The sequence below is a fragment of the Balaenoptera acutorostrata genome, chromosome 1, assembly GCF_949987535.1.
Source record: "Balaenoptera acutorostrata chromosome 1, mBalAcu1.1, whole genome shotgun sequence".
In the NCBI taxonomy this organism is placed as follows: domain Eukaryota; kingdom Metazoa; phylum Chordata; class Mammalia; order Artiodactyla; family Balaenopteridae; genus Balaenoptera; species Balaenoptera acutorostrata.
In genome coordinates this window covers 11641365-11662182 of record NC_080064.1, presented here as the reverse complement: position 1 = coordinate 11662182, position 20818 = coordinate 11641365, and the positions used below count along the sequence as shown (strand labels likewise).

At 51.9% G+C, this 20818-nt stretch overlaps 1 protein-coding gene across 7 annotated transcripts in view; it reads right to left on the bottom strand.

The window, feature by feature from the left end:
* The window catches only part of KAZN (kazrin, periplakin interacting protein), a 1128675-nt gene that overhangs the window by 115519 nt on the left and 992338 nt on the right, over positions 1-20818 (bottom strand). For all 7 annotated transcript variants that reach the window (XM_057554464.1, XM_057554479.1, XM_057554493.1 and 4 more), the window contains one exon: positions 11221-11412. In XM_057554464.1, the coding sequence (XP_057410447.1) occupies positions 11221-11412 (192 nt within the window). The remainder of the gene's footprint in view (positions 1-11220; positions 11413-20818) is intronic.

Below are 20818 nucleotides of genomic sequence, written 5' to 3'. Positions count from 1 at the left end.
GCACCCTCTTTTTAAAACACCTTTACTGCTAATAAATAACGTACACATATGTAACATGGACCATTTGATATAACCTGACACACGTAAACACCTGTAAAACCATCACCACAATCAAGATAGAGACGTATCCATCACCCCAAAAGTTTCCTCTTCCCCTTTGAAAGCCGCACTCCTGCCCCTCCTCCCACCCTCCAGGCAACCACTGACCTTTCGGTCCCTACAGATTAGGTTTCATTCTCTAGAGTTTCACATGAATGGAACCATACAGGATATACTTTTTTCTTTCTGGACTCTGGCACTCAGCATAATGATTTTGAGACCCATCAAGTGGCTGCATGTCTCGATCGTTTGTTGCTTTATTGCCGAGAGGGATTCCACTGTAGGATATACTGGTCTGTTTATTCATTCCTCTGTTGATGGACTTTTGGGCTGCTTCCAGTTTTTGGCTATTACAAATAAAGCTGCTAGGACCATTTGTGTACAAGTCTTTGTGCAGATATATATATTTCCTAGGTGAGTAAAAACCTAGGAGTGGCATGGCTGGGTTCTATCTCATCTCACTGTACAATTTCTATGTCCCCATAGTACTGACAATCTTCTAACACATACGACTTAGTTTTTCTATGTTCCTTGTTTGTTGTTGGCCTTCTCCCTCCCCGTGTGGCAGATGGTATTTTCGCAAAGATGGACACAATAATACTTCCCATACGTGCTTTTTATAGGGTGGAGTCTGGCTGGCCTGTCACCAACTGAATGCAGCGGAAATGACACTAAGTAATGTCTGAGACCAAGAAGCCTTACAGCTTGCTCCTTGATTTCCTGGAACCCTTTCTGTGGGATCCCTGAGCCTGTGGAGGAGGTCTGACTACCATGCTGGAGGGACCACAAATGCGTGTTTTAGTTGTCAGTCCCAGTTGAGCCCAGACACCCCACCAAGGCACCAGACACATGAGTGAAGCCGTCTTGGACTCTCCAGCGGAACAGCCCCCCACAGCAGAACCCCCAACCCTCACCCACCATGTGGAACTGCAGAATCGCCCAGCTGCACCCTGCCATGTCCCTGACACACAAAATCACAGGACATGAGAAAAATGCTGGTGAGATTTGGGGGCTGTTTGTTACACAGCAGATCCATGAGAAACGGATCTGTCTGTTTGGCTCACAGATACACCCGTAAGGCCCAGAACAATGCCTGGCCAATAGGAGGACCTCAACAAGTGTTTGTTGAATGAATAAGTGAGTGGGGTTCTATGTAAGATTTTATCAACACTGAAGAGATTTCTACTGATCAGAATTGAATGCTGGTGCAGCAGGAAGGGATCTGTGTCAGGCATGAGACTTCAAGTCCAAACACTGAGACCAGCATGCAGTATGACCCTCTTGGAACCTCAGTTTCCCCAACTGTAAAGTCAGGCTAACTCCACCTATGTCGTGGGCCGGATCTGAGGAGAATGTGAAGATGAGGTGGGTGGAGGGCTCAGCACAGGGCCAGCCCAGGAGATCCCGGAGAAGGCTTGCTGCGTCTGAGTGAAACTGTGCTGCCCCTGTCTGCCACCCACACCTCATATTTTGCTCAAGGCCCCCAGAGTCCTGCTCCCCCCTCTCCTGTTCAGCCATCATCAGGGGCAGCTCTTCCAGGAAGGAAGCCCACCCCCAGATCCCTGTCTGAGGCCATGACAGCATCCCCTGGGGAGTCAACCAGGGCTGAGGAGAATCACAGTGGAGGTCCCTCTCAGACCTGATCCTGTGTCCATGGCCACCTTGGGCCAGTGCCCACCATGGCTGCCCCAGAAGGAGGGCCAGCTCTGAAGACCACCGCCCCCTCCCGCCCCGGCCTGGCTCACATCAAAGCTCTTCTTCCAGGACAGAGGCCAGTGTGGCTTTCACTTCCTGCCACGGGTTCAGGGCCATGTCCTGACCCCATCACGGCAAGATGGGCCTGCACAGTGATAGAGGCCACAGCTCCAAACAGGGTTGAACAGGGCCTTGGGCAATGTCTTATGAAAGGCATATTAAGAACCTGGCTTTTCTCACACTGCGCTCTGTTCTCCTCCTCTCAGCCGATCAATCTCTGACACTTCCTGGGCGGGGAGTGGGGATTAACTAAAAGCAGCAGCTCAAGGTCTGCAGCCCTTGCTCACTTCTTAAATATGGCAGCCGAGGCCACTGGCATTTCCTGGGACTGAAGTGTGTTCACTGAGCAGCGGAGGGAGAGGAGGTCGGGAAGAGAAGCTCCTGGTTGTGTGTCCCCGAGACCAGCCTTGAAGCCTTTAGTCCCTGGGACAAGCTCCAGAGCAAAGACTAAGAACGAATCCACAAATCCCGGTGCCTCAAGGGGTCCGAGTGACAGCTAAGAACGCTGGGCTTCCAAACCCACATCTGTCCCTCTTTCTCCTCTCTTCCCGATTTCACTCCCTTCCTCCCTACTGCTACAACCACCCCTAAGACCCCTAGAATAAAAAGAGTATCTGCTAAGAACAGAGGTTTGGAAACTAGAGTCACTGGGGATCAAGTCTGGGCTCTCAAGTCTACTAGCCAGGAGATTAGAAAAATCCTTAGTCTCTCTCATCCCCATTTTGTAGATGGGGAGACTGAGGCTAATAAACACCACTCACCTAATGAGCGTTGTTGGGAGGATCAGTGGGCTCATGCAGGCAAAGCAATTAGAGTGCCTGGCATAGTCCAAGTGCTAAATAAACGTTAGCTGAGGTGATTACTGCTCAAAAGCAATTTACTATGTGCTCACACCTCAGTCATCCTGACTATAGAACGGGTATACAAGGTTCTTTCTGAATAGGGAAGAGGTTGGGCTCTGGTACCAGCTTCCTAAACAAGCATCAGATATGTGGAGGGTGAGTCCTGGAGGGTGTCTTGAGTATTTTCAAACTAACCAGTCCTTCCTCTTTTCTCAGGATAATCAGAACATTAATACACAGTGGAGTCTACTGAGAATTGGACCCAAAGCATTGAAGGAGACCCCAGAAAGGGTAATTGTTTGGGGGGCCATGGAACAGATTCTGGCCTGGGCAGGCGGAAAGGGTGACAAAGGGGGCCTGGGGGGACAGGACTGGACTGGCTGCCTTTCCAACTCATAGAGTCAAGGGCCCAGGACAAAAACCCCGGATAGGAGAAGAGAGAGGACATCAGTCACTCGGGTACAAAAACCTATGAAAAGCAAAGGAGTCAAAAGGGACAAGGTCGATGCCATGTGTTGTCAGTCAACAGACACCAGGACGCTAAGCAGATTCTGGATATGATTCCATTTAAAATGCTCTCTGTGGCAGATCCTCAGTCATGGCTGCCAACGAACCCCACCTCCCCACAACCACAGCCTCCAGAGTCTCCGCCCACATGATGCTGGGCTTGGTCATGTGACTTGCTCTGGCCAATGAGACAATAGCAAACATAAAGCAGGAAGTGGCTTGAAAAGCATCCCTGTAATGCACTGCACTATCTAAGATGCTGAGGATGGGGGAACCGGTCATAGAGGGACTCTGCAACTTTTCTGGAAATCTCAAACTACTCCAAAGAAACACCTGTTAAAAAACATGTGCATTAGGGCATGTGCTCTTTTTTGGGAATCCAGCTGCCCCGTGAAGCAGCTAACCTGCTAGAGACACGCAGCCCAGCCAGAGCTGCAACAGAACAGCAAAGATTCTGGACAATTCTTCCACCTGACCATAGATTATTTTCAGCTGGATCAAATCTGGACTCCAAGAAGCTTTCAAGGGGGATCTGTTAACTGTGAAAAACAGTCGGTAGTATATTAGGAAGATGTTCTGTCTGCAAAGTTAAAACTCTCTGGAAGCTTCCACCAAATTCTAAGATGTACCAGCTAAGCGTCTTTAACATTAGGGCTGTGGGACAGAGAGGCAGCAGCCCCCAGGGCATCAGGCTAGATGGCCTAAGAAACAGTGGAAGCTTCTATGTATGACTTACTTATTGAAGAGGAGCACGTAAATTCAACCCAGGGCAATAGACTGCTCAGAAGATGAACAAGTCTTTGATGCAAGGAATGAGACAAAGAGTGGAGCGCGGATGTGGGAAGGGAAACAGGAAACATTAAGTTGCTTTTCAAACCCACACAGCTCTGGAGACAAGGATGTGTGTGTAAAAAAGCAGGTGGGCGGAGCCATCCCAGCATCGGTAACACATCATTCTATTCAACAGCCACTCAGGCCACCTACCACCCCACTGCCTGCAGGACTGGTTACACTTGCAATGGCAGCCAAAGCATGGCCACACCTGCTAGGAACCTAAAGGACACTGGTGTCCCCTGTTGCTCAAGGCCTAAGACATTCTCTGCACCCCAGAACTCTTCAAGCAGAATATCTGTGGCGTAGATTCTTATCTGCAGGCCTGGTTGGTCATTAAAAAATATATTATTCAACCAACTTGCATTGAGTATGTTGTGGGTATCTGGGCAGGGCCTGGGTCCCACTTGCCTCTGAATTATCTGAGCCACAGGCACAGGTTCTATTGTGGGGAAGTTTTCATGAAACATTTGTTGAATGAGCAAATTAAATCATAAGGCTCAGTTCCTGCCAGGAGCTCAGTCTAGGACAGGTGACTCATTGTGAGGCAGGGAAAAGGCCCCAACAGGGCTTATTCCTTGTGCTAAAGAGAGGAAACTTGGGCATCATTTCTTCTCCGCCGTGCTCACCAATCATCGACTTTGTTCAGATGGCGAGGGTGGATCTGTGCTGGGTACTGTGCCTGCAGGAGCCTGGCAAGTGGCAAACCAGGCAGGAAACAGACGCCCCTCAATGTGTGCTGGGTCCTGAGGGAGCTCAGCATCTAGGGCTGTGAAATCCAGGGAGGAGGGGCCCTTATTAGTTTCTTCCTGCTGCTGTATCAAATAACTACAAATATAGTAGCTTTAAAAGATACAAATTTAGTATCTTATAGTTCTGGAGGTCAGAAGTCTGAAATGGGTCTCAGGAGGCTAAAATCAAGGTGTGGGCAGGGCTACATTCCTTCTGGAGGCCTTAGGAGAGAATCTGTCTTTTCCGGCTTCTAGAGGCCACGCACATTCCTTGGCTTGTGGACCCTTCCTCCACCTTCAACACAAGCAATGGTGGATTGGGTCCTCACGTTGAATCTCCAGCCTCTGTTCTCTGACTTTCTCTATCTCTGACTCTTCTGCCTCTTTTTTCACTCTGAAGGAACCTTGGGATTACGCTGGGCCTACAGGATAATCCCTCCATTTTAAGGATGTCTGATTAACAACCTTAATTCTCCTTTGCCACGTAAACTACCATATTCACGTGCTCTAGAAATTAGGATGCAGACATCGTGGGGGTGAAGGGGTATGATCCTGCCAACCGCAGGCCCCGGACCCATCAAGTGGAGATGGTCCAGAAAGATTCCTGGAGGAAGCAGAGCGTGAATCAGGACTTGGAGGAAGAGTGACCATCAGGAGGCTGGGGGAGAAGGAAGAGCAAATGCAAAGACTCAGAGAAAGAAGGGAGAGGATCCACAGGCACATCTAGGAACCACATGTACATAACATGTGCATCCACGTGCTAGAAGGAGACGAGGCTGCAAAGGCAAGGAGAGGGTGGGAAAGGGACATAGGAACATCTTAAACACCTCACTCCTCATACTGCCTCCTCCTGCTCAAAACCTCCATGTCCCTGAACTTCAGGGTACAGCCCTTGGGGTTTACCATGATCATCTCCCACCATCCTCTGAATGCAAAGCCTCCACCTTCCCACCCCCATACACAGGCTGGCCTTCCTGCCTTTGCTCAAGCTATTTCCCCTGCAGTAACGCCCTCTCTGCCCCTGCCAGTGTCACCTAAGGTCTCCAGAGCCACACTGCTGAGGTCTGAACCTGGCCCTAACCAGGTACTGCCGTGTAATCTTGGCACATTCACAGCCCACCTCATATTCTTGTTGTGAGAATTAAAGGAGCTAAAGTGTGTGGCATATAAAAAGTGCTCAAAAATGCTAGCTGTCACCACCACTACCACCAACAATAACATTTCAGAGGGTCCAAGAGGAAAACTATTTTCATAATAACACTCTGACATTATTTGCCTGTTTTACCGTGTTAGTATTTGCAATGCTGGTGCAAAAGCAATGCTGGGTAAAATGCTGACATCTTAGCAGAAATCGTTAACAGTGGCATCAAACTGTATTAGTAGTCACTGAGTTCTTTACACAATGCACTCATAGTTGAAAGAAAGGGTGGGGACAGTTTTACTTAAGAATAACCTTGATGAAGCAGTAAAAATAATTAATTCTATTAAAACTTGATCCCCAAGTACATATTTTTTAATAAAATGGGAAGTACACTTAAAGTTCTTTTGCTGCATACCAAAGTACAATGGCTGTCTCAAGGAAAATCATGTGCGCAACTGTTTGAGTTGCTAGATAAACTAGCCACTTTTTCGTAGCTCACCATTTGTACTTGAAAGAAGGACCAACGTACAAACTATAGTATCTGGCAACCTACTGAACTAAGTGAACACATGAAGTAAGTGAGCCTGTTACTTCTAGGAAAACAAGTGACAGTATTTGTTGCCAGTGATAAAACTTGAACTTTTGAGCAAAAATCCAAATTTGGGCAAACCTGATCTGCCACTATGATTTTACCAGCTCCTCAAGACTTAAAGACTTTTCTAATGAGATTGGTGGTGATGTTAACAGATGTGACTTATTGATGTTGGATAATGAAATATGCCAAGATTTGGAGGATGTGCATTGCTCAGTGAACCAATATTTTCCAAGTGATCAATGTTAGATTTCAAAAAATCATGTGTGGGTACAATAGCCATTCAAAGTACCAATTAGACCAATGGTTCTGTCCATCCTAACAGAGCACAAAACCTTCACTGGATAATTCCACACTCAGCAAACCTCTAAGAAACTACCAGTTGGTGAGTTAGTATGAAGTCAAAGAAAATTATCCATAATTATCTAATAAGGCAATTAATACACTCTTTCCTCTTCCAGATACACATCTGTGTGATGCTAGATTTTCAACCAAAACAACAAATCATAGTAGCCTGACTGAAAGAGTAGTTAACGAGAACTCAGCAGTCTTCTATGAAGTCAGACATTAAAAAGTTTTTGCAAAATTGTGAAACAATGCTGCTCTTTTCCCTCAAATCTTTTTGTTTAGGAAAATACATTATTTTCATTTAAAAATAATGTTAGCATGTAATGGGTTTAGTACTGTCATTTTTAAACAAATTGAAGATTTAGACACGTTTTTGTTTTTAATTTCTAAAATAGCAAATATTGACAGATCTAAACCATATAAACAACAGCTCTTTGGGGTCATCAATTTTGTAAGAGTATGAAGTGGTCCAGAGACCAGAAGGTTTGAGAAATGCTGACCTAAGAAAATACACAGATTTACACAGATCTTTATAGTGTAGTGTTACGTAACAGTAAGAATGAGAAGAAAACAGTGGAAACAACGTAAATGTCCATTAATAGGAAAGTGGCTAAATAAATTATGGTGCCTCCACTTGGCAGAACATTATGGAGTCATTAAAAATTACGTTTTCAAGGAGTATTTATTGTTGTGGGAAAATGCTCAGCACATTCGACATGCCATTAAGTGATTAAAATAGGCAAGAAGCGAATTTTCATGATCATTGTTTCTGTAATGCCTTGATTCTTGGAGAAATCAATGCAACTGAGGGGGCCTGGGGAAATCAAGACACCCCAGAGGGGTCCCACAGGCGACAAGCTCACCACAGGTGTAGGGCCGTGGTCATGCAGGGACTGTGGGGTAAGTTTACTCACGCGACGACACCATTCCTTATTAAACAGTCATTCAGTGCTTCTGCCTTTAAACTCACGAGGAGACCAAAATCCCAAACCAAACATTCCCAGACTCGTCCCCACAGAAACAAAGGAAACTTCTAAACCCCCATTCTCGCCAGACTTGATTCTTTTCGTTGCTTTGATGTTGGAACCATCAATGTTTGCGTGTTAGCTTGAGTTCCTAATCCTCTCACGTGCTGAAGAATTCCAGTTTCAACCAACCCCAAACCAAAGACTGAGGGTGGGCAGGTGGGGACCGGCCAGAGTGGAAGTCTTTGGGGGCTTTGCGTTTTCCCACCGCAGGGACGCTGGTTATTAACAAGTGTTGCCCAACATCTGCCGCGTACTTGGCTTGTGCATTTATTCTCGTCCTTCTCATTATGGGCATATAAATCCCTTTTCATGCCCCAGCCTCCTTCTGCCCACATCTGTCTGCAATTTACTCACCATGTGCTGTGGCTGGGGAGGAAGCATCTTATTTATGACTTTGTAGAATGCCAGGCAGGAAGCTTGAGGTGCTTACTACCTTGAACTTAGATGGGCTCAGGGGGTCTAAGGTCTGGGCTACCCCAAATGGGAATCAGGCGACCAACATCTCCAAACAGATCTGAGGAAGCCTGCCAAGCCCTGTCTCATCAGATAATCACTAAGTATTTGCACTAATGGCACTTGGCACTGGGCCAAGCACTTTATACCTCATTTAATCCTCGTGACAACCTGTGAAGTAGCTACTACTATTGGCCTCAATTATAAGAAAAGTAGGTATTGTTATTGTTGCCTTCTGCAAAGGAACTGTTGTTCAGAGAGGTTAAGGAATTTGCCCCAGGTCACACAGCTAGTAAGTGACAGAGATGGGATTCATGCCCAGATCTGACTCCAGAGTCTGCTGTCCCCTGACTGAGCTAGGATGGCCTCCTGTCTCTCTTGTCCAGGCCAACTTCACCCCTCATGACCTCATCCAGAGGGGAGATGAGGTGTTTAGTGCAGTGGAAAAAGTTTCCGACTCTGCTGCTAATTAGCTCTATCACCTTGGCCAAGTTACTTAACCTCCCTGAGCCTCATTCAGCTGTCTCCACCTGTGAAAGGGGTTAATACCTTCCAGCAGGACTGGGGTGAATGGTAGACCAAGTGCACAGAACAGTGCTGGAACACAGTAGGTGCTCAATAAGGCTTTCCTTGAATGAATACTGACGAGTCCTTGTTGATGAGATTATTGTTCCTACAAAGCAGTCGCCTTTGGGGGATCTCTGGGTCCCTGAGCAAGGCCCTGAAGACCTTTGGGGATGGATAAGAAATCGTACAGCACAGAGCTGGGAAGAAATGCCTGCATAGCTCTGTGCCCTGTGGGCTAAACAGAGGAGGGTGCACATCATGGTTACCGCCTTCACAGACACGACCTCATTTAATTCACTGTTACTGTCCCATCACTCAGATCAGAACACTGAGGTCTGGAGAGCCGTCTGCCCCAGGAGCTGGGCAGTCGGTGGGTAAATGAGCCTCTGCTCACTCCCTGCCCATACCCCTGGGCACAGGAACAGCAGAGAGAGGTATTCCTCCTCCTCCCAGGTCCAGAAGGGGGAATACAGGTGAGAATTCTTTCCTTGGCCCAGGACACAGAAGGCAGGTGACTCTGTCCTGGAATGAATACCGGCAAAGGAGGCTGAGACAGCGTCTGGCTGCTTCCTGAGGCAGCCTCGACTCTCTGCAGGATCGCGAAGCCTGGCGAGACCAAAGGACATCCGCTCACACGGCCTGGACCCAGCAACACGTGCCCATGGGAGACTCCTGAGACTTGGATCTCCTCCCTGAGAAGGGTGGGGATGTTCCAAGGCCCCCGGGAAGCTGGGAGTGGAGGGAGCTTGTATAGATCTGCCTGGACCGCAGGAGGGTTGCATAGAGAAAGCATGCGTGCCTGGTACAGTGACTTCTGATCACACGGCGTCAGCTGCACCGTGACACGGACCACCTGCCTGCTACGGCCTGAAGAGACCACCCAGAACACTGTCTAGGTGGCCCCACCGGAAACAAAACCCCAACAGGAAAGTGTCTACCCAGCTTTAAGAGTAACATGTACTGCTGGGAAGAACGCAGACAGGGGCTGGAGCACCCGGGTGAGGGCGCACCGGCGTCCCAGGCTTCCTGGGGGACGGGTGGTGGGGTGTTGGACAGACAGCTGGCTTAGCCAGTGTTCCGCGGCTCACTTCACACCTCTAGTCAGGGAAACCCACAAGGACAGAGCCGCCTAACCATCCAGCACAATCCCCTCTCCCTCCCCGCCCAGTTAGCCGTGTAGCTGGGACGCGGGTGCCCAGCACTCCCTGCGGCCACGCTCTTGCCAAAGGGAGTCTCTGACCCTGAATTTTGGCTCTTTCCCTGGATCTTTCACAGGCCGAGGGGAGCAGAGATGCCCACCAGCCTGAAATGCCCCCTGGGATGGTTACAGAAGAGAGAGACAAACAGATTCTTTAAGCCACCCTGTTTTGGGGTCTTTGCTACAGCAGCCCGAAATCAACCGAAGGAACAAACCTGCTTTGGCCTCAGAAATGAAGTCTTCAGAGAGTATTTATCGTTCTAGTAAGTGGTAAGTGGAAAGGAGGGTGCCAAGTCTTATTGCCCTTTCCCCCGCTAGGAGAATCAAAGACACTAAGAGGGGCTCAAGAGATCAAGGCAGACCCCACCCAAGATACTTTCTCCCCCAGCGTTTCACGTTGGAGGACTGGGAGGGGATGGCTTCCAACCTTTCTCAAATAACCTTTTGAGACACAGTGCGGGCAGGTGGCTCCCAGGAGAGATGGGTATGGCAGCGGCCAGTACCCCAGGCCAGCTCTAAGGAAAGCAGCTGACACGTGGGCCCACTGGTTTCCTGTCTCCTAAAGCAGTGTCTCTCCTAACTCCTCCCCCCACCCAGGGCTGGATGCCGCGCTCCTTAGAGGGGAGCTCCTGCAGACCAAGCAACGAGAGAAGAGGCCTGAGCCCCCCCTTGGAGAGCCCACCGCGGTGAGCGTGAGGGAAGTGGGGGAGGGATGTGTCCTCCAGCACAAAACCCAGCCTCCCCGCACTGTCCTGTGAGGGGAGGCGCTGCAGGACCCTGAGAGCTCTGGGTAAGAGGCACCCCAGCTGCTGGGTCAGCATCCTCGTTCAGCAAAGATAACTACCTGCCGTTCCCACCTCAGAAGGAGGCGCCCCATGACCGGCAGCGATGGAGAACATGAGGCGGTCACACTGCGGGAGGGAATGACATCTGCACCCGACCCAGCGAGACGCCGGATTCCACCCAAAAAGGAAGGGGCAGCTTGGGCTGGGGGGCTGGGCGCTGGGAGACGCCCGCGGCCGCATCACTGCCCCTGCAGAGGCAGGACCCTGGCTCCTGGTGACCTTGTGGCCCCAGCTGGGGCCCAGGCGAGGGAGGGGAGGGAGCTGTCGCCGACTTGTCACTCACCCTGCAATGCTTCTTTGGCTCTGGCTAGCTCCTGTTCCTTCTGGGCCAGCTGGACCCTGAGCTCGGTGGCCGCGAGGACCTCGGAGGACTTGCCGCCCTGCGACTCCTCCAGGTCCTTCATCAGCATCTCCTTCATCTGCCGGAGAAGGTGGACTTCCTCCTGGAGCCGGGACACTTCCTCCCGCAGCAGTGCTAGGGGAGAAGGGCACACGGTTAGAGCGGGGGACGGTGACTCCCGCTCGCTCACTTTTCTGGGGACAGCTTGAAGGTGCTTTGGCTTTCCCTGTCTGCTCTGCGTTCATTCAGGGCCTGTCCTACTATGCGTAGGAAAACCCCCAAACGATCTTATTGCAAGGAGGCCCCGCCCCAGTCCTGGACCCCACCCACAGTCTGCAGAACACGCCCGGTGGGACTCCCTGCCTCCCACCACACTCTCTAGGGCTCTCAGGGGTCAGCACTGCAGTCTCAAGCCAGCAGCACTCCCAGTGACGCTTTACGTGCTTTACCTTGTTTACAAAAACCTCCGGAGGCAGGATGCTTCACCCCCATCTCACAGACTAGGAAGTCAAGCCTTGCAAAGATTAAGAAACTCCACGAGGGCATAAAGTGAGTAGGTAGCAGAGGTGGGATGTGAACCCAGACCTGGTCGACTCCAGGCACAGTCAACGCGACAGTGTTACTCAGGACAGCGCACACCCAGGCCGAGGTGCTCACCTCACTTAGAGACCAATTAAAAGAGCTGACGCAGAGAATGGACTTGAGGACACAGGGACGGGGAAGGGTAAGCTGGGACGAAGTGAGGGAGTGGCATGGACATATATACACTACCAAATGTAAAATAGTTAGCTAGTGGGAAGCAGCTACATAGCACACGGAGATCAGCTCGGTGCTTTGTGACCACCTAGAGGGGTGGGATAGGGAGGGTGGGAGGGAGACGCAAGAGGGAGGAGATATGGGGATATATGTATATGTATAGCTGATTCACTTTGTTATAGAGCAGAAACTAACACACCATTGTAAAGCAATTATACTCCAATAAAGATGTTAAAGAAAAAAAAAAAAGAGGTTCTGAGATGCTCATGGAAGCAGGTCCCGGAGCGGCTGGCCTTGGCCTGCATCACTAAGCCACGCATCGCTCTCTCCCTCTTCCCCACCCTCCTGCACGCTGGCCCCTCTGTGCGACAGGCCAAGCTCCGTCCAGCCTCAGGGCCCTTTCCCCTGCAGGGCCCTCCACCTGCGACACCCTTTTCCCCGTTCTTCCAGTGACACAGCCGCCCCCCGACACCACCCTGTCCCGTGCTCCCACGGTAGCGGGGGATGCAGTCCTCGCCTGTGAGGGTCAGAGGGCACGGCTGCGGCACGGCTTTCGAGGCCCCAGGTCTCCGGTCTGGCTCGCTCGCTGACCAGGAGTGTGGTCACGAGCAAGTCCCTTCCCCTCGAAGCCTCACATGCCCCTTCTATAAAATGGGTCTAACCCTCGTGGGGTTGAGACGCAGGAGGAAGCCTGGTCCAGGGGATGTGCTCAGCGTATACAGCAAGCGCTCAGTGCCGGTGAGACGGGGGCTGCGTCTCCCCAGGAGCCTGACCCTCTTAGCGGCGCCCGGCGTTCTCTAAGGCGCTACAACCTGCACTCCTTGGGGACACGAAGGCAGAGCCAGGACTGGGGTGGGAGGCAGGCCTCGGGGAGCAGAGCTGAGGCCTCGGGGACCCGGGGTCCCTCCACCCCCAGAAGCCCGGGGAAGGGTGGCACTGGCTCCAGCCCCTGTTCCCTGGTCCACCTCAACCGCCTCCTCTGAGGCCACCTGGGTCCAGCTGCCACCCACGCAAGGGGAGGCCGCCCTGCCCTCCCAGCTCCTCAACCCCCACCCAACCTCCCCACAAAAGCCTGAAACGCAGGGCGTCCCACCTCACTCCTGCACTGAAAATCCTCCCTGGCTTCCTGCCCCATCAGTGCATCTGAAGCCTCCCTCAGGCCACCTGTGGGGGGACTTCCAGTTCTGGAAGGTGCTAGGCTTGTCCCGCCTCAGGGCAGCTGGAAGAGCTTCCTTCCTTATTCACAGGTTCCTCCCTGTCAGGCAGTCTCAGCCCTACTGTCACCTCAAGAGCCCTAAAGAGGCCCTCACCCGTGTTCCACTTCTGACGGCAGTTTGGACAACCCACCCCAAACCCCTCATTAATGTGGGAGGCCCATCCATGCATTACCGTGTGCGTGCCCAGTGGGCACAGCTCCCTGAGAGCAGGCCTGGTAGCTCTGCTCTAGCTCATCCGCTGAGGGGTCTCAAGTGCCCTGAATACTATACGATGACACACGACAATCGAATGATCTCCTCCAGCCATCGGTCCACCCAGCAAGAGTTCATGGGCACCTGCCCCAAGCCAGTTGCTGCTGAAGGCACTGGAGACCCCTGGGTGAAGGTCACAGACAGGTCCCACCCTCAGGCTGGTGCTCCCAAACCCCACAGTGAACACGGACTGAAGAAACCCAAACCTGCGCCCCGGGGAGGCAGGCTGTCTGCAAGGCACCTCCTGGCTGCTCTGACATGGACAGACTCAAGTGCAGGCTGGGAACTGTCCAAGTCTCTTAGCAAAACTGTAAAGTAGGAGGTTTGCATTGGGGGCCCCTCCCCTGCCCTCATTCCAGACAAACATTTGCAGGTCATCTATACTGCAGGCCTGGCGCAGGGTGTTCAAAAAGAAGGGAACTCCCTTGGCCTTGAGAAGTCTCCAGCAAGTGGAAGCAGCACACGCAAGTAAGCATAATACAAAGCAGGTGTGGCATGTGCTTGGAGCATAAGAACATTTGAAATGGGCCTCGGAAGATGGCAGGGCAGTGAGCAGCGGGGACAGTACGAGCAAAGGCAAGAAGGCTGGAAAGGTCCCTGGGTGACCAGTGACCAGTACCAGGTGAGGAAGAGCAGGAGGAAGCCAGGAGAGGTACGACACGGTCAGATTATAAAAGGTCTTGACCTCGACCACCACTCTGTGCCCCCAGCCCTGGCTCGCCATCTCTAGCAGTACTTAAGGCTCTGGAATTTTCGTTCTTGCTCCCTGCCACAGACTGAATGTTTGTGTCCCCATAAAAATCATATGTTGAAACCTAATGCCCCATGTGATGATGGTACCTGGAGGTGAGGCCTTTGGGAGGTGACTAGGTCATGAGGGCGGAGCAAAACACACAGCAGAAAGACAGCTGTCTATTAACCAGGAAGAGGGTTCTCACCAGACACGGAATCTGCCAGTGCCTGGCTCTTGGACTTCCAGCCTTCAGAATTTTAAGAAACAAATTTCTGTTGTTTATAAGCCACTGGCTATTTTTGTTCTAGCAACCCCAAACGGACTAAGACACCCTCCTTCCTCAATTCTCCCCAGTCACCCATCCTGCCGGGGCCTGTCCTCACTCAACTGTCACCAAACGGTTATTTCACAATAAGGTGTGAGTGACTGCTAAGCATTCCTATTTATATTTACATTGCTAGGCAAGTGGAAGCCAGGGCTGTTTGATTTTATTTTAGGGGCATGACTTCTGGGCTTCTTTAAACTGCCCAGAGGAAGCCACTGAGGTGGTTTGCTGTCTATGCAGATGGCAGAGGATTCCAAGAGACCTGGCTTCGAATCCAGTCCTGGCCAGGGCCTTGTTGTGACCCTGAGCAAGCCCCATGATTTTTCCGGCTCTCAGTTGCCATGTACACTGCTTGGGGACGATGTCATCCATTTAGGGTTGCCAGATTTAGCAAAATAAAACAAAGCGAAGGGCTTCCCTGGTGGCGCAGTGGTTGAGAATCTGCCTGCCAATGCAGGGGACACGGGTTCGAGCCCTGGTCTGGGAAGATCCCACATGCCGCGGAGCAACTAGGCCCGTGAGCCACAATTACTGAGCCTGCGCGTCTGGAGCCTGTGCTCTGCAACAAGAGAGGCTGCGATAGTGAGAGGCCCGCGCACCGCAATGAAGAGTGGCCCCCGCTTGCCGCAACTAGAGAAAGCCCTCGGACAGAAATGAAGACCCAACACAGCCATAAATAAATAAATCAATAAAATTTAAAAAAAAAAAAAAAAAAAAAAAAAAAAAACAAAGCGAAGCAAAACAAACCAAAAAAGCCCAGGTGCACAGTTAAATTTGAATCTCAGATAGACAACAAATAATTTTTAGTATAAGCATGTCTTAAATATTGCATGGGACGTACTTGTGCTAAAAATTGATTTGTTGTTTATATGAAATTCAAATGTAACTGGGCATGCTGTGTTTTATCCAGCAACCCTACCTCCATTGCAATGAAATGGGGCCATCGTGAGAAAGGGCTGTGCTACGATATTATCTCACAGGAGGAAGGAGGGCCTGGCACAGCCTTCTCTGCCCCTTGCTCTTGGACGAGAGCAAGATGGGGCTGGGTGCCCCTATCCTGAGCTAACAGTGGCAAAGGCAAATTTTTCCTGCGCTCACGTTGCTAATAGGTGTACCTGACACCTAGGTCCCGCCCCTTGAGTCAGGCTCTGAAGAAGCAGGAGGGCGGGATACCCAGTACAGCTCCTGCAGGAACCAAGTCTTAGGAGACCAGGCTGGAAAAACAACTCCACAGAAAGAGAGAGGCTTGTCCAAGCTTACTAACTGCACCTGCCCTGGCTGGACTAGATCTCGCACAGCCTGGATCCTTCCAGGGGCAGAGAGGGGTGACAGCCCTAGGACTGCAATCACAGAGAGCCTCACAAGACTGAAGCCCATTTACAGGCTTCAGGACCATTCATTGGCACTTCCCCTCCCGGGGTCTCAGTGGCCTCACCTGTGAAATGGGAGTGATGGGAATGAGACACACAGGTAATGCACTTAAACGTGCTAAGCACGATGAGTGCTGTGTGTGCCCTCATGCCCTCAACTCCTCTTCCCCTCAAAAGGGGAGCGACCACATTCCTCAGAAGCAATGAAGAAGTGAGAGTTGGAAGACTTGGGTTGCTGTCTCAGAGGGATTGCTACCTCGCTGTGTGACCTTGGGCAAGTCACTGTCCCTCTCTGGGCCTTCATAATATCAGTGCCCTTAGAGGGATGCACTCTTCATGAATCTAGATGAATGCTACCGATTGTGCATTTCCCCCCTTGGCGGGACGGGGGTCCCTGCTCTGGTCCACAGCCGCACTGCTCAGTGAGGCACCCACCAGGCACACGTGGCTACTTAAGTGTAAATTAGTCACAACAAACAACTCGGTTCCTCAGGCACACCCGTCACATGTCAAAAGCACAGAGACCACCCCGTCGGGGCACGGAGCTCCTGGTCAGTGCTCGTCCAGGGGCAGGAGGTGGAGAAGGGAAGCGGGGTTTGTGAAGCAGCTGGTGCAGCGCGGGCCGCACACACACGGACAGGAGGGAGCCTTGTGCCAAAGGTGAGAGAGCTGCTGGGGAAGGAGCCACGTTCCTGGAGAAGCCGCACTGGCCCTGGCCCAGGGACACAAAAGGGAAAGATCAATTGTGTACCTTTCTGCTGATGCTGGGCAACCACGGACCTTAGGGCAGGGGGCTGGTGGTGGTAAAAGGGCCTGGCGCCAAAGAAGCCACAGACCCAGCAGAGCTCTAGGCCATGGAAGCCGGAAGTAAGCATTGCCTGGGAGACGGCAGCTCTCCCACCCCCGGGAAGCCAGCAGTTACCAATGATGCTGCCCTGGGGGGAGCAGGCAGGCCACACAGTGGAAGCCCCCAGAGGCCTCTTCCCAAGGGCGAGGGGGGTGTGGCATACCTACTCAGGTGACAGAGGGAGCTGGGGAGACCCTGCCCCTGCCCCTCTGTAGCACATCTCCTTTTGTTTGTAAGAGCAGCGAGTGCTCGGCATTTTAGAAACGCCATTTCCTGGCCTCCCTTGCAGCTAGAATTGTCTGTGTGACCCAGTTCTGGCTGACGAGATGTAGGAGAAAGTCCCTGAGGAAGACTGCCCTTTAAGAAAAAAGGGCTTTGCCTCCTCCGTACCTTCTTGTCTGGAAAGTGGACTTGTGGTTAGAGCTGTGGCAGCCACGTTGTAACAAGGAGGCAACATGCACAGGGAGCAAAAATGATGTCAAGGGGAGAGAACAGAGCCTGGGGCCTGGCGAGCACAGCTCAGCCCTGCACCTGCGTCTCGAGACCCGGAGCAGCACCAGCTGGGCAGGGTCACCTGGCACAGGAGAGCCTTTAATTTCCCTGCTGATCTACCAGTTCTCCAGAACCAACCACGGCAGTGCATGCTACAGGCTGAGATTGAGTTCAGGTGGCTGCTAAGGGCCAGCACCTCTGGGGTCTGCCCTGTGGCCGCCTCAGCTGTGAATTCTGGGGAGCGGGAGGAGGAGGAGGTGGGGAATGTGGAGGAATCCACACAGCGCAGAAGGGAGGTGACCGCTCCTGGCCCTGGGGAAGAGCCCCCAGTTTTGTGACAAGTCCTTTCCTGGTTTAATTTTTGTGAGCTCACAGGGCTGGGGCGGGAGAGGAAGAAGACAAAGGAAAACACTTACTCTCCGTGACTGTGGGGCACCGTCCAAGAACAGGATGCGTGAACAGGCAGCGAGAGGCCTCGGAGCTCTCTCGGGGAGTTGCCGGTTTACGAGTCTGGCCTTCCCAAGCCAAAGGTCCAAACAGCAATAATACTGTAACCACCGTGTATCACAATGACGATTCCTTTACTAACACTTCGGGAGCACATGATATGTGCTCCAGGCTCTGTTGTAAGTCTGGTACACTCCTTAACGATAACTAGCGAATCCTCACAATAACCTCATGAAGTAGGTCCTGTTATCATCACCCCCTTCAACAGATGGGGAAGTTGAGGCACAGGATTTAGGTGACTTGACCAATGTCATACAGAGTCAGAGCGGTCTAGCTCCAGCACCCACCCCAGTCCACAAACTCTTGCACTGTACTATCTTTTTTTTTTTTTAATATTTATTTATTTGTCTGCGTCAGATCTTAGTTGCGGCACGTGGGATCTTTAGTTGCGGCATGTGAACTCTTAGTTGCTGCATGTGGGATCTAGTTCCCTGACCTGGGGCCCCTGCATTGGGAGCGCAGACTCTTAGCCACTGGACCCACCAGGGAAGTCCCTCGCTGTACTATCTTGCAGGGGGAGAGGGTCACAAAGTCCATGGGCCGCCGCAGGCTTGCCCTGATGGATGGCAGGGGAGGCAGGCGTGCCCCCCAGCAGGTATGGGCTTGCTCTTGTTTCCCACATGGAGGTGGGTCACAGGGAGCTGGCCACTCCGTGCATGGCCCTCTCCCAGGGCACAGTTCCCACGCAGCTCCTGGAGAAGGAGGTGGCCACGGAGCCAGCAGGGGCTCTGCCCTGCTCACACCCGACGCCCAGCGCCAGCCCAGTGCTGGGCTCCTGGCAGGCACACAAGGACGGCGCCGAGTGCGGGGCGGGACAGAGGTGGGCCAGGCTGGTCTGGGTCAGCCACCGGGGCTCAGTCCCGGCTCCCCCGCTTCCTGGCTATTTGACCTTAGGACAAGTGACCTCTGAGTTTATCTGAAATTGGAGCCAAGACCAGTCTCCCAAGCCTGTAGTAAACATTTAACAAAGCAATCATCTAAGTGGAAACATTCCAGAAGGTTCTAAATGGGGGTCAGATGGAGCTCGTCAAGATCATTATTATAGAAAAGGGCAAACCTCCCTGATGTTCCGAGGAGAGGCCTTGGCCCCAAGAACCTGGGAGCCCAGACTTGTGGGCCTCCCAACCCGGAAGGGGTGGATTAAATGACACAGAAGGCTGAGTCACCCAGTCTGCAGGGCAAAGGTAGGACCAAGAGCACAGGGGGCTCCAAAGGGAGGGCAGGCTGGAGTGACAGTCCCTGGCTGCCTGTCATGGGTGGACACCTTGGTGAACAGCCAAGCACACATCTGTCAAAACTCGCTGAACTCAAATGGTGCCCTTAAAACCTGTGCACTTTGCTGTAGGAAATTATACCTAAAAATATATATATACATATATATACATACATATATATATATATATATATATATATATATATATATATATGGCAGTAACTTAGCTCACTTTTATAGATCCTCCCCCCAAATCCAGGTACCGAGCTCACCGGCCCCCTGCCCTCCAGCAGGCCTCAGTGGAAGGGGAGCCGGAGTCCAACCCCGGGCTCTGTGGATGACCTCCGTTCACTTGAGCTATACCTGCCCTGTGGGAGACAGATTGGACCATGCCCTGCTGGCCCTGGCCGGATGGAGGTCACTTCCAGATGACACGACGCTCTGCTTAATGACGTCATGGTTCCCTTCTGGTCCAAACACCCTTTCTGGCAGAGACGATGGCTGAGGGCACTGCCATGTTCTGAGCCCCGACTTTGCAGGATGCCACCCACTGGATTGCAAGCTTCATCTCAGCGGATCCTCATGGCACCCACGCAGGGCTGTAGTGACCCCGCTTGAGCTCGGAGATGTTGGGGGGTGTGGGACGGAGCCCAGGTCGGCCTGTGGGTCGTGCAGCTCCCCCCGCCATGGGCTGCTCCAGCAGCGGCCGGCAGGTCGTGAGTACTCAAAAGCCACCACTGCTGCCGGGACTGCCATTACTGTCATCACTGCCGAATCTGGTCCAGGTGGTAGTCTCAGAGCATTAGGATGATGCTTGTTCTAGGAATTAGGAATCAGATTGTTCTTGGAGGGTTAAAACGTTAAGACTGAGGTACAATGATTCATATCAAATCCCCGTAAGAGATGGGCTCCCAGGCCCCAAGACTAAACAGGACCAGATGTATTCGTGTCCGAGGAAGCCAGTACCTGATGGTGGAAGGGAGTCCTGAAAAGGCAGAGTCAGAGAGGGGGTCGCTGGCAGAGCCCACGTCCCAGGCTGAGGGGGTGAGGGTCTTCACCAATGGCTTGAGGGCACCTCCTCTGTCCTGCCTTTCCGCGGGGGGAGCACATGCAGAGAAAGAGGGCAGCTGCATTCCTATATTGCATTCCCTCTGTTCTTGAATTCATTCTTCATCATCATCATGGTGATAATAATAACACTTTTTGAGTCACTCATGCATGCCAGAATGGTTCTAAATCTTCACACCATTAATTCTCAATCCTCACAATAACCCAAGGTGATGCACCCACTTTACAGAAGAAACTGAGGCATGGAGAAAACATGTGGTTAAACCCAGGTGGTCTGGCTGCAGAGCCTTTTCTGGTCACTACTGAGTTATATTCTACCTCTTCTCCTGCAGTACAGCTGCCAGACTGTGAGCTGCCCCACAAGGCAGGCAAAGCCTATGTGTCCTCTCAGGGCCCGCAGTTACAAGGGGGCCCTCAAACCCTCCTGGGACAGATACCACTGTTTGCATCCTTCCCCCAGCCTGGAAGGCCCGAGGTTGCAGAACCTCTTGGCTAAGCTGACCCAACAGCCAAGGAGGGACAGGAGTGCTGGATTCAAACAGCCCAGGGCAGCAGAAGTAGCAGCAGCAATGCAGCCCTCGGTACTAGACTCAGCCCAGAAGGTTCCTCAAAGCTCTCTGTAAATGACTGGAATTCCACAGGGACATCCAGCCAGGTGGGACTTGAATGTAACGGTTTGCCTGTGGAGAGAGAAATCTGGGAACCGCAGCCTGGGAAGAGCAGCCTCAGGGCTGGGCCTCTGAGATGGGGGAGGGAAGACT